General features: G+C 37.7%; 1 protein-coding gene across 1 annotated transcript in view; it reads left to right on the top strand.

Annotated features, from left to right (window-relative positions):
- LOC5566455 (citron Rho-interacting kinase) overlaps positions 1–13,783 on the top strand; it is a 67,914-nt gene extending 54,131 nt beyond the window's left edge. Inside the window, exon 6 of the mRNA XM_021843435.1 lies at positions 12,607–13,783. Within this exon, the coding sequence (XP_021699127.1) occupies positions 12,607–13,646 (1,040 nt within the window). The 3' untranslated portion in view covers positions 13,647–13,783. The remainder of the gene's footprint in view (positions 1–12,606) is intronic.
- Positions 13,784–14,258: the final 475 nt, after the last annotated feature.

The following is a 14,258-nucleotide window of genomic DNA, read 5'->3' as shown; positions in this document are numbered from 1 at the left end:
CATAAATAGCATGGTTTATATTTTATTTTCCTTTTTTTTATATCACTGAATACAAATTTACTCATTCCGCCTCTCAGGTTCCATTACCGCTCAGTTAGTTGCTTCTTGTTAGTGCTCCCGTAGCAATAAATCAAATCCGGAACTAATAACCGCCCATCTGCTCGCCACCTGAAACATCATGTTTTATTTATGTATAAAACGAAACTGATTGTATTTCTTTTATCTTACCTGACTACATGGCCGCTCCTATTTTGCACATTATTTTATTCGTAAATGATGTAAAATAGTAATCATTTATAAGAGAGATTCGCGGAAGCTGACATTTCTGTCAAAGTGTGAGCCAAACGAACATGCGTTATGTTTGTTTTGAACTTTTCTTGAGGAGTAATGTAATCCGCTTGAAATTAGTTCGGTAAAAGTAATTTAGCATGAAGCAAACATATGAAATATTTTTCTTTTTTTGAATTTTTGTCAATGCGATTTTTAGTGGTTGATTTTTTTACTGTTTATTAGTTTGGATATGTAGCTCAAAGATCTATAACGAAACAAAATACACTTTTTTAGCAATGAGGAAGTCATGTCCGTGTTACAATATTATTCTCGACGCCGAGCAAAGTCAGCACTGCTGGTCTGTTGCCAAATCATTCCATTTTACTTCCTATCTCTCTATAAAGGATCACTAATGTAAAATCACCATTAGCACTCGACTTCTTATGATACAGGCACATTTCACTGAAACAGAAGAGCTCACACATCTCCCGCGGCACTTGTAAAAAATCTGGAAGTTTGATACCCATATTAATATGGTTCCTGACATGCTCCTAATTGGCTACTTCCCAGTGCACCTGGAACCTACTATACAGTGGTCCGTGTACAGTCACCCCACGCAGTTGAATCACCCACAATTTATGAATCAGCTGATTTCAAAACACAAAATTATTATCAAACTTATCACAAAACATCACATAATCATTTTTACTGACAAGCTACACATAGTGTTCAACCATTCCAAGGCTTTTTATCTCAGTAAAATAGCTCTTGATCGCGGTATGAACCAACAATATTACTAAATTCTTTTTGTAGCTATTTGGGCTGTATTTTGTGCCAACTTCGTAAGCCGTGTACCTATTGACGCCTAGTTAGAAATGACGTTTTAAAGTGTGTTTTAAATATTTTTCGTGAGAGTTTGAGCCCCAGACAACATTTACAGATTCAATAAACATAGCTATTAGAGAAAAATGCGTATTTATACGGATTTTGATGAGATTTTTGAGTGAAATACTTGATCAATAAATTGTGGGAAATATACACACCAGTCGCAATTTATAAATCAACGTTCAAACTACTAGTAATTAGTATTTTGAAAAATAATTCTAAGTTTCAAATAATGTTCAATGTAAATTTTTGTTACGGGAGAGCAAAAGTGCAAAGGGACCGTTCATAAACTACGAAATTTTCTTTTTTTTTTGTGAAAAAGGAGTCTGAACATAATAATGAATTTCCATGATTTAGGAAAAAAACAATTTTTTATGAAAAAAGTTATTTAGGGGTATTATATGGCCATACAAATTACGGACGTTGTTTATGTAAGGCCTCAAAGATTATTATGTTGAATAATTTATGGATAAACAATGGAGGAAAAAAAAAGAAACAGTACAGATGTAAAATATATAAAGAATTTTTTAACTACACCTGGTAGGTTCTTCCTAATTTTGCTCTAAAGCGGGGTTTTGCTTCAGCAGAAGGACCAAAAGCAACGAGTGGGAATTAAAAGAACTGGTTTGCATTCTCTCTGATTGATATAAATAGGATTTTTTGTCATTTTTATGATCTCTTTTGTTGCACGTAAGTTTTTTAGATTAACTCCCAGGCTAAACTGTTGGCTCTTCTATCAGACACATGGAGAAGTAAAAGGTATTCACACTTTTAAAAAATCCAAAAACCAGAGGTCATGGAGTATCGTTAACATTCCGATTTTTTCACGTGCGTAATGTGCCACCATATAATATTGGAATCCTTACACTGAGAAAAATCTACACGTCAAGGTCATGTCTTTTACTTATAGATTTGCGCAATGAGGAGACCACATGACTTGAGTGGGGTAGCCATATGGATTCCGTTATTTCTTCACATGTGTATCAAAATTAAGTTGTCATGTGAAGCAAACATGAATGTCTAAATAATAAATTATGAAAACCGACTGATTTGCTTATTGAATTCGAAATGTAGTGACTTTAGATATCCATGTGTGACAGAACATGAATGTCATAAGAATGAAGGAAGAAATTTAGTAGAAGAACTCTTGCTCCCCAAAATATGGATACAAGGCTCCTCTGCCTACATTCAAGCTCACTTGAATGTTTTTTTATTCAAGTGAGTCAGCAACAAGCGGGACGCTGCAAATTCATAATTTGGGAAGCCCGAGATTAGCATACTCCAATTTTTTTTCATAACTGAAAACCAGAAAAATCTGTTAGTGGAATCCGATTTTTCTTCCAAACCATACATTATGTTCCATTTTCGTAGAGAAAGGTAGAATCCTCTTATATCGGACAACTTTATTAATAAAAGAAAAATCGAATTCACAAATTTCATTTAACACTTTCAGCTTCCAAAATGGCTTCTTTTCTTCATGATGACTGTCGTTCAACTCGAGGCCCAACCATAGTTTAGTTCGCTATGGGTTGATCACAAACAATTTAGAAATTTTGGGGACGGACCTGGTGTAGTGGTTAGAACACACGCCTCTCACGCCGAGGACCTGGGATCGAATCCCATCCCCGAGATAGTCACCAACAATTTCAGTGACGACTTCCTTCGGAAGGGAAGTAAAGCCGTTGGTCCCGAGATGAACTAGCCCAGGGCTAAAAATCTCGTTAATGAAGATAAAAAAAAATTAGAAATTTTGAACATGGAAATTCATAGCAAAGCTCATCGATTTCATCATAACAAACTCATTGCGCAATTCGATAAATTGACCAATTTGAACATGATGATTATGACACAAGCTAACCATAAGCAAAACACACTAAATTCGTGTTCAGTGATGATCTATGCGTCCATAGGTTGACGCATACGAATCTGAAGGGAAAGCTTCGGGAATTAATGTGGAAAAAATGAATCAATCAATGAAGCAAAAGAAAGGAATTTAATGTGTAACACACACGAAGTTTGCAAGAAAATCACAGCTATTCGATATGAACGCTCATGAATCGATCCAAAATTTTAAACACACAGATCGAACGTGTGGATTTTTATCAGTGCAGTAAAGGCAGTCGAAGAGTCAAGCATTTACGAGTTTTGCCACATCTAATGATTGTCTAATTACACTACCTGTCATCATCCTCCAAATAAACTTGCTCCAGAAGCATATAAATCCACAAATTCAATGTTCACTAAGCTCGCTCAGTAGCAAAATTAAAAATCAAGGAATGTCATGCAGATTCTTGAAATATTTGGTTCCGGTTCACCCCCGGATATAATAAACGTTGTCCGAGGCAGTGTTCTAACAAACATATGAACCATGTAGCATTATTTGCAAAATAATTGAAAGTAGACAAGTGATTCATAAATCGTGTTCACTTTGATTCATATTTGTGGACAACTTTTTTGCCGATTCATAAATTGTGGTTTTAAACAATGTTCAAATAAGTGAAAATTTCAAATGTTTTCAACAATTTTAATGACAACATTGTGCATGAACTGCAGGTATATACCCCACTTTACCATTCGGAATTGATTTCATAAGAAAATATTGTTTATTTTGCTCTCTCGAATTTTTCAAATTTAAGCAGAGCCTTAAATGATTCATAACTATGGGACCAGTGTATCTAATGGTGCTACTGAAAGCATAATTTTGAAGTTTGATGCCCACTTGCATATAGCTCCGGACGATATTTACATGATTGGAAATACAAAAATGACTGACCATATTATCCGGAACCAGTTTTACGGAAATGGTCATATTTCTGAAAATTTATAACGAAAAAAAACATTTAACGGCATTCAACTTCCAATTAGCTTCAAGAAAAACTGTAAACATATATCGCACACAAATACAAGCGACAGAAAAAAAATTTCATTCGGATATGATCTCGGAATATGGCCCAGCAAGTTCCTGAATTTAGACCAAATTTTCCGTCGACTGCTTCTGGATATATCCAATTTCATCCATTTTTCATAAAGTTATAAGCATTTGAGTTTAGGCAAAATTTTTCCTATCTCAATCGTTTGGCCTATCCCCTGTATTACCGCATCTCTTACGGTGATTTTCAAAATACCTAAAGCATTCGCAGCTTTCGTGAATTATTGATCAGTGTACACTGCTTCAACGCTTTTTCCTGAATGATCAGCGTTATATTTCAGATTCATACTACAGGTCGGACTCGATTCCAGAGTATCGATTATTTTTTCACTCCGTATAATCGAATCCTCCGATCACTAAGAAAAAAAAAATCTTCGATAAAAGAACTTAAATATTATCTTTTTTCGTAGTTTTATTTATATGATGCGGTGGCGTAGCCAGAAATTATTTCTAGGAGCAGTAGGGGTCTTTACAAAAGAGAAAAAAAAAAATGATAAGCATACACAAAAAAAAAAACATTTTTTCAAACATCTCTTTCCTAAAAAAACGTTCAAAACTGAAAAATCATATTGTGCATTGCAATACCAAATTATCTCAGATTTATGCATAAAAATAGAAAAACAAGAACATCAAAAAACAAATTCCGGATAATCGAGTCTAAAATTCCGGATAATCGAATCCCGGATAATCGAGTCCGACCTGTATCATATTTATTGGCTAAAACGTGATGAAATATGTTGAAGTTTTGCACTGTACGGATTAAGATTCAATCTATAAGAAGTCATCATGATCAACAGTTGGTTCAGAAAAAGTGTGAATTTGACTATTAACATGTTGGAAACTATTCTCACTCTTCTTAGCAAATCACACAAGGCACACAAACCAATCATCACATTGATGAGCGGTCACATTTTGATTTTTAAAATTTTCAAATCGAGGCCTACTTGTGTCAAATTAGCATGAACAACAACTTATAACTTATTGTAATTAGATGTGTAATGTTAAAACTGTATATTTATTCATTTTAATATTAAAATAATGAAAAATTAATCAAGTGTACGGATTTTGGTGCCGTACGGATTTCGGTCCCACACGGTACCAGATTCCGCAAATGTTTAAAAGCGAAAACTAGTAATGAAGTTTGATTCCCATTGTATGGGAGTATCACTTCTTTAATTAATTTTCTTGAAACTTGGACTTGAATGAAACAAGCAGTTATAGTATAATTACATTATTCTCTTCGTTATCCACACTATAAAATAAGATAAAAATAAGTTTGAAATAAATTTCACGTGAGGTGGGTGGTTTTGCTTCAAACCAGTTCCAAACGCAAGATTATCAATTTCAACATGTAAAGAATAATTCAACTCTCGCATAACTTGTGATCTTGCCCTTAAAGCCATTGGTAACCGAGTGTGTAGTTCATTGTTTCTAAGCAAATGAATGGTCGCAAAATTTTAGATTTTCAATTGACACCCAGTATAATGCCGTAAGACGTAGTTAACGTCAAAAGGTCCAAACACAACGAATTTTTGAAACTTTGGACTATTATCTCTCAGGAGTTCTACATAAAATTAACATGCAAACAAAGAAAATTTTATTATATTTTTTCTGTTCAGTTATGTTTGTTGAAATGATTCGACAACATTATAACTGTAACATTTCCAATGTTAGTTCTTACATTATGGTACAGCAATTGTATTTCTGCTCTGTAGAATTTCCACCGCTCGTTATTTGTTTTCAAGAAAGTCGGATAACTCTTCGGGAGAAATCAAAAGGAATCCTTTAATAAAGTATTTAGAATCTGTTTATGTGGAAATACTTATATCCCATTGTTATGTTTTGAACTAGTTTTAAATAGACATTCCTCGAGATTTCCGTGCGTTCTTTTATATTAGACATAATAATAACGTAATGTTTGGCAACCTCTTTTTAGAGAACTTCCATGATTTATAATGACTTTTAACGCTTTGAGCCTAGTGTTGCTTGAACTATCAACACGTTCTGTTCTTTTATGATAACACAGCGTAACAAAAATAACATTTTTGCGTGTCTCAAGGATTAAATTATGTGTCTCTAGTAGATTTGGGGTTGCTGAATCTTGTGCCATTCTGTTCCAGCAGAAATTGCCAGAAATGTTCCAGCACGTCACAATTTTTAGCTACAGGTCGACAAAGTTGTATAAACCACTGGTTTTATCGATGTTTACATGAAATTTAAAGTACAATTTATCAAACTTTTTTGTAATCTAATCCACCAAGCATGCAAAATAGAACTTGAACTTTCATTTCAGACATAATTTGATTGAAATTGCGCGGTTAAATTTCGATTTAACTGATCTTTTCAACATGCTTGCAGTCTTCATACAGAATTCTTCGTTTCTTCTATATGGAAAAATACAACAATTCTCTAAACCATCAAAAAATAACTTTTCCGCATTGAAAGTATTACAAACTTTGATGATAATTATTGCTATACACTTCTTCTTCTTTCTGGCGTTACGTCCCCACTGGGACAGAGCCTGCTTCTCAGCTTAGTGTTCTTATGAGCACTTCCACAGTTATTAACTGAGAGCTTACTATGCCATGACCTGGGAGGGAGAAAACAATACAAAATTTCTGTACGTCATAGTGAGCCGGAATTCCGCTGTCATGAACTGTCACTGTGAGCCCAGATCTCAAACATTGGACTAACATGGAAAAAGCGCGTAACTGATTAAAACACATTTTCGCATTTCATCAAAAGTGACAAAAATCGAATGAAAATAAATTCATGCACACAAAGCAAGTAATGTCACGTGCTCACCTTTCAATCGGATTGAATATAAAGCATTGAAAAACGCATCGTTTTACTTTTTCCAATAAAAATTAATACTTAGTGCATAGAAAACTGTGGCCCTTTTTTCATGTTTGTCAGGAAAAATGGAAAGTACACCACAAAAGAAAACTAGCGATTTCCCCCTAGCCTGCCTTGATTGTTGTTCGCAAGCTGGAGTTATCTTGCAGTTCAAACAAACATTGTTCTATATTTCGTGTGTAGTATCGGTGCCTCCCTCCCAGGCCATGACCATTTTTGCATGCGTATATCGTGTGGCAGGTACGAAGATACTCTATGCCCTGGGAAGTCGAGAAAATTTCCAACCCGAAAAGATCCTCGACCGGTGGGATTCGAACCCACGACCCTCAGCTTGGTCTTGCTGAATAGCTGCGCGTTTACCGCTACGGCTATCTGGGCCCCTTTATTTATTTATTGTTATACACATAAAGTTTGAATTCTGTGGCAAATTAAGCTAATATATTACCTTACAAGCTGGCAAACTTGCATGCAAGTTGTCTGAAATAGTAATTTTTTGCATTTTCAACAGCCAGTATCTCAAAAACTAGACGTGCTATGATATTTCTGAAAACGGTAATGGATTTAGCAACCCTTAATTAAGTGAATAGCGGTATTTTGGTGCTGGAGACAAAAACGTGTTCCGCAGTGTAATTGCGAATTATGTTTACTTATAGCTACCTAATAAGAAAACACAAATTCAATCTCTAATGAGAAACTTTTCACTTGCCCCACGTGATTAGAAAATTGACGGTATTTCAAGTCCAGTCAAGTCTACGTCGAATTAATTGTATAACTTTCTTTGTTGCAGTTTGAAACTGTCAGAAGGGACAACTTAGAAGTAGTACAGAAAATTATTTTCCGCAATTTTTTTTCCACTGAAAATATTAAAATAAGATTGCACACCGCCAACTTGCTACGGAGTGATAGTTGACAGATTAACAATATTTCGCTCTATTATGCAATAATGGCTGAAAAATCTCAGGAATCTCTTAATCTTTTAATGTGCTGAATGGCCTCAAAGGTTTATGCATGAATTTGAAATGTTAATTCACATATTCATTAAAATATACCAATTATATTCACTTACCCCATTTACCGACTTGCCCCGCGGTACCTTATATATATTTTTTATGAACAATTGTTTCAACCATTATTAAGGGGTCAGGATCCGTCATTGATTTCAAAAATTTAAAGCAGTTTTTTTCCTTTAAAATCAAGAAAATTTACATGAAAATGTGTTCATTGTATTCTACTTTCTACCCGAAACACAGTGAACATCCAATAATTTTCAGTTTTGATCAGAAAAACTGATTATGACGATGATTGCGATGACGGATCCTGCTTCCTCAACATAGTAGAGGCACAATGATTTACTACTACGAATTTACGAATTTACGAATTTTAAGGCCTCTTGGAGGAATCCCTTGCGAAATTCCCAATTTGCTTGAAATGAGATTTGCACAAAACTATTGAACCTTTTGGAGAAATGGGCTTCGTGGCCTTGCGATTAGCGGCGTCAGTCGTCTAGGCGCATTGTGCCACGAAGTGTGGGTTCGATTCCCGCCCCAGTCGATAGAAACTTTTCGTCAAACGTAAAATTCACCTCTGGGCTACTGGGTGTTTCGTGTTGTCCGTTGCCTAATGTTAGTGATCGTTCAGTCTGTGCAGCCTATGTGCTGAAGACGGTGTAGATTGTCTGCTTAAAATTTCTGGAGAAATCGTTGAAGTCATTCGGGGAAGAATTCATAAAGGAATTTTCGGAGGGATTTCTGGAAGAACATATATTTAATAGAATCTTATGTTGGAATTTATCAAAGATCCAGTCTAGATTCATTCACTGAATTGTAGATATACTTAGAGATTTCCTGGAACAAAAATTGTACATTTGTATAATAAATGCATAACAATAGACTTTTTTCATTTCGTCGCTTCTAGAGGTAACTAAAAATTAGTTCTAATACGAAAATGTTTCCACGATTCAAAAAAAAAAAAAATAGAAAAACTGCGCGTCTGAGTATAGTATAAGATGGGGTTATCACAGGAGGCTGAATGCACAGAAGGCTGAATCACAAAATGCCGAATGCACAGAAGGCCAAATCACAAAAGGCCGAATCACAAAAGGCCGAATCACAGAAGGCCGAATCAGAGTTACAAACCAAAAGAATAAGGCTTGGATATGTAAAGAACAAGTCCATGTTTTGTTAAATGCATTCATGTCAGTAAACAGTGCAAAATTTACATGCGGCAAAGCCGCATTGAGGTTAGAGGAACTGAGGCGGCAGAAGGCCGCCGAAGTCTCCGATATCCGAAGGTTGTGTAAAGCATCTATTCGGTGTCATGCAAATAGCAAATCCAGGCGATTGCCCGGTATAATGCAAGCAGAGGATGTTTTTCCATTTTTAGGTCCGACGAGCGACAGCGAGTTCGGACAGCAAGCGTTTGCCCTGTATAATGCCAACATAGTCTTTTACGCAACAAGCAGGAGAATGATTACAGAGATAGGGTATAACAAGTGTTTGAGGTGATTATAGAACGAAGCCACACCTCAAATTTTCAAGAGCACAAGACTTGAGAACCAAATAGCGCTTCTCGAATTTAATCCCATTGGTCCACTTGATTGATTTTCAACGTGAACTCTTGTCAGATTCTCCAGTCTTGTGCACTTGAAAATTCAAAGTTTGGCTTCGTTTTATAATCACCTTAAGTGATCATAAGAATACTAAGTTTACTAAGAATACTTTTCATCGTACAGTGCCCGTTCGATCTTGACTCGGTTTGAATTTAGCAATTACGGTGATACAAGTTTTAATAAAAATAATCATTAAATTTTGGAACGGTTCAATTTAGGCTACATGAAAATTTTTGGCATGTTGCCAAAGTCGAACAAGCATTGTATACCATTCCAATTTTCGCGAGGTTTTTACACTTATGTTGTTCAAAATACAACAGCACGACTACTTAAGCTCCAATTATAGGTTTTTTTGTGTTTGTCAGCTAAGAATAGACCTGGGAGGGAGAAACCAATACAAAATTTCTGTACGTCATAGTGAGCCGGGATTCCGCTGTCACGAACTGTCACTGTGAGCCCAGATCTCAAACATTGGACTAACATGGAAAAAGCGCGTAACTGATTAAAACACATTTTCGCATTTCATCAAAAGTGACAAAAATCGAATGAAAATCAATTCATGCACATAATGCAAGTAATGTCACGTGAGCACCTTTCAACTGATTGAATATAAAGCATTGAAAAACGCATCGTTTTACTTTTTCCAATGAAAATTAATATTTGGTGCATAGAAAACTGTGGCCCTTTTTCCTTGTTTGTCAGGAAAGATCGAAAGTACACAACAAAAGAAAACTAGCGGTTTTCCCCAAGCCTGCCTTGATTGTTGTTGGCAAGCTGGAGTTATCTTGCAGTTCAAACAAACGTTGTTCTATATTTCGTGTGTAGTATCGGTGCCTCCCTCCCAGGAATAGACCAGCTGACACACCCAAAAAACACTAACCATACACTCTTATTCAGCTAGTAATGTTACTTGTGCATCTTGTCCCGCTTACCATACTGTAAAAATGTTCATAAAATTGTAGAAAAATGATCTGCATATTTGTGGCTTTCCCTAAAATTTATTTTAAAATTTCGGCCTTCCGTGATTCGGCCTTTTGTGATTCGGCCTTATGTGATTCGGCCTTCTGTGATTCGGCCTTCTGTGATTCGGCCATTTGTGATTCGGCTTTCTGTGATTCGGCCTTTTGTATGCTTCGGCCTTTTGTGATTCGGCCTTATGTGAGACCCCATAATTGATGAATACGAGTTATGAAGGAGATCTGCGTGAGAAATTGGAATTTGAATCCGAAACTTGCCTGAGTTATACTGCCCATAAATGCATAACAGTCCCACGTGACTTTTTGTCATTTTTTAGTTAATTACGGGAAACGTCATTAAATTGCATGTACTTTCATTGTATTCATCTTCATCTTTCTGGCGTTACGTCCCCACTGGGACAAAGCCTGCTTCTCAGCGTAGTGTTCTTATGAGCACTTCCACAGTTATTAACTGAGAGCTTACTATGCCAATGACCATTTTTGCATGTGTATATCGTGTGGCAGGTACGAAGATACTCTATGCCCTGGGAAGTCGAGAAAATTTCCAACCCGGAAAGATCCTCGACCGGTGGGATTCGAACCCACGACCCTCAGCTTGGTCTTGCTGAATAGCTGCGCGTTTACCGCTACGGCTATCTGGGCCCCTTTCATTGTATTATAAGAAAATAATACGTTTGTTCTAGAAATGTTAAAAACAATATCGAACTTGGTCTGTCCCACGTTACTAATAAACGCATGTCAGTCTCGCGACTTGTGTGATAAGGACTTGCGACAAATTGTGTTGATAAGTAAGTCAAGTAAAGGAAAATATACTTATCCACAATTGTTGCCGTAACCCAGGGTGGTCAGAAAAAATCTACGACACACTTAAACGGAAGAATCGTTTGATTCAGCATACAAAGCTATTGGATTTCCTTGGATCGTCTTCCTCGTACTTGTACCGACGCCGTCTTTGAACATCCACTCGTTCCCCTCGTTCCACGCACTGGCGTATATAGCTGGTTTGCTCTCGTGAATCCAATGCCTAGAGCAACGTGTTAAGACGAATACGGGTTTTCTTCGGTATTTTAAGCCCGTAGTTCATTATACATCCACAAGTGACAAGCTTTACTTGGTGCGATAATCGACGCTTCTTGGCGTTGTGTGTCGCTTTCATGTTGTTGTTCTCTTGCGTTTTTGGGAAATTCATCAACGGCTGTTTGACTTCCGTCTGAGTCCATTTCATCAGTCCCCGTCACATATATAGTGTCCTCCAAGGATTTTAAACAGCTTACCCAATGCTACGTCTTCGGTGGAAACTGAAATATGCCGTCGCCTCCAGCATTGCCGTCCTTATCGTTGAAGCCAGCGAACTTGTCTTCAGAGCCCGCGTCATTGTACAACGGGACGCCATCGGCCATACTCCTGCACTCATCCTCGGAACTATCAGAAGTACCATAACTTTTCAAATAATCGAGAGCAGACTATTTTCGCGAGTTTGAATGCGGACACTAAACTGTCAAACAACAATAATACACATGTGAAGACCGATGCATCATAGTAAGCACTGATACTGTTATGCGTTTATTCTTGTACATTCAAAAGCAAATAAACGCATATTAGTCACGCGTACATTTTTTCGTATAATAACTAAATATTTGAGAAAATTAATAAACAAAATGTATGTAATACTGTAATCAATAGTTCATTGCACCATTTGAGTTCAAATTTGGGTGCGAAAACATCGCATTTTCAATATAATTTGAGTAAAGAAAGCACGCAGGTGTTCACGACTTCTATCGCGTTTTTCTTGGGTGCGCTGTTTTGCTAGTGTGACTGGTATGCATTTATGGGCAGTATAGGGCCATCTAGTGTAGCTCGGTAGTATAGGTGGTGAAACACTCATCTAGCAAGCGTCGTAGATTCGAATCCCACTTGAGCACGTAGATTTCTTTCGTAATTCCCCTCATAATTTATTGGTCGTTACCATGCGAAATGCGTTAATTAAAAAAAAAACGATTTCTGTATTTTTTGTTAAATGTTGTAGCTTTGTATTAAAATAATTTTCAATAAAACTTCTAATTTTGTCTCTCTATTTGCAGGATGCGACAATGGCCTCTTCTCCTACAACACTGATTCGTCCGAGCTGGTCCAAATCCGTGGCATATCCAATGTGAAGTCCTTCACCATCTCGCAACACATACCCAAAGCCATCATTATCGGAAACGATGGCGAGTACCTGTACCAGTGTGACCTGCGCCATCTGCATAGCCGTGCCCAAGCTTCATCTTGCCTCTCGCCGAAGCTGGAGACATTCGTGCTTGATCTCTCGATCGCCAACCGAACCCACAGCGAACGGTGGCACTTGGTTCGTATGATGGATGACCCTTCGTGCCAACAGCTGTCGGATGTGATAGCAATCGCTGCAACGTCCTCGAGGATTGTCATTCTCAAGTTCGATACCAGTCTGGGACGGTTCAAGCCGGTGCGAGGATTGGACACCGTTCTGCCGGTTACTTCGGTTCTCTTCACCAAGCACACTGCCATTGTCAGTTCGGACAAGTTCTTCGAAATCGATTTGGGAACCTATGGAGCCGAAGAGTTCCTCGACATGTCCGACTCGAGTCTACGGGATATCCGCTCGTGCAGCCCGATGGCAGCCTTCAAGGTTAACAGTCAGGAATTTTTGCTCTGCTTCAAAGAAGTGGGGATTTTCGTGGACGAGTACGGCTGTCGATCACGACCGGATAACATCAACTGGCTGCAAGAACCACTCGATTTTAGATACCGCGAATCTTGCCTTTTCATTGCGCATTCTGATTGCGTTCAAGTTATGTACGTTAGTAAATCGTACACCAAAGAGATAGAACGCAAAGAGTCCTCAGAAGAGCGACGAGCGTTCGTCAACCTCAACTCTCCACAGTTGTTGGCGTTTTTGGATTTCGCTCGCACCAGCATTTATGTGGCCTGCGAGTGCGGTCCGGAAAAGGAGCAGGAGATCATTATGTTGGACGGGTACAAAGCACTGCAGACAACTTCGCCCTGTATCAGCAATTCCATGGAAACCTTGTCCAGTTTGTCGAGCTACCCGACGACGGTGACCCAGAGTAATGAGACACTATCGCTAGGACATGCGGTCTGAGTACTTCTTGAATGGTTGTTTTAAGTATTTAGGGAACGGTTACTCGCATGTGAGTGATCATTTTCATATGTGACAAGAACTATGTTTCATTCAATTTCAATAAAAATTGTACTATGTTTAAGATATTTAAATCAAAATGCATATTTTTTTTAATATCCGAAAGTTTCCTGCTTTTTCGCAAAAAAGGAATGTGGTAATATACGAAGTGTGAAGAGGACTTCGACCCACCAAAACCAGCACAATGCCCTGCATGAACCGTAAAAATGCGTTTACCGCTCGTGACACATCAATACAGAGCTAGAAGAGTGGCGAATGTGAGCTTGTGCTGGACTGGCCGCCCGTGGTCCCTACTCCAGTATCGCCAGATCAGCTGCACTTCCATCAACCAATGACTGCTGGGAGCAACAGACACTCTCAGTGTATATGTATGTGCTGCTGATCTTCTATTTCTATTAAACGGTTTCTTGTCCGTCTCTGGTTCTAGAGATTGCTATGAACGAATAGTTGTACAGTGTGATAGATTAAGAGTGGAAGATAGAAGCACAGATAAACAGACGCAACACTGACGAAATTTCCATCGACCACTCATCTAACGATCCCTTTCAACTCGCT

The sequence above is a fragment of the Aedes aegypti genome, chromosome 2 (genome assembly GCF_002204515.2).
Source record: "Aedes aegypti strain LVP_AGWG chromosome 2, AaegL5.0 Primary Assembly, whole genome shotgun sequence".
Classification (NCBI taxonomy): domain Eukaryota; kingdom Metazoa; phylum Arthropoda; class Insecta; order Diptera; family Culicidae; genus Aedes; species Aedes aegypti.
Note: the sequence above shows the minus strand (reverse complement) of the source record. Positions and strands in the feature narration are given on the sequence as shown.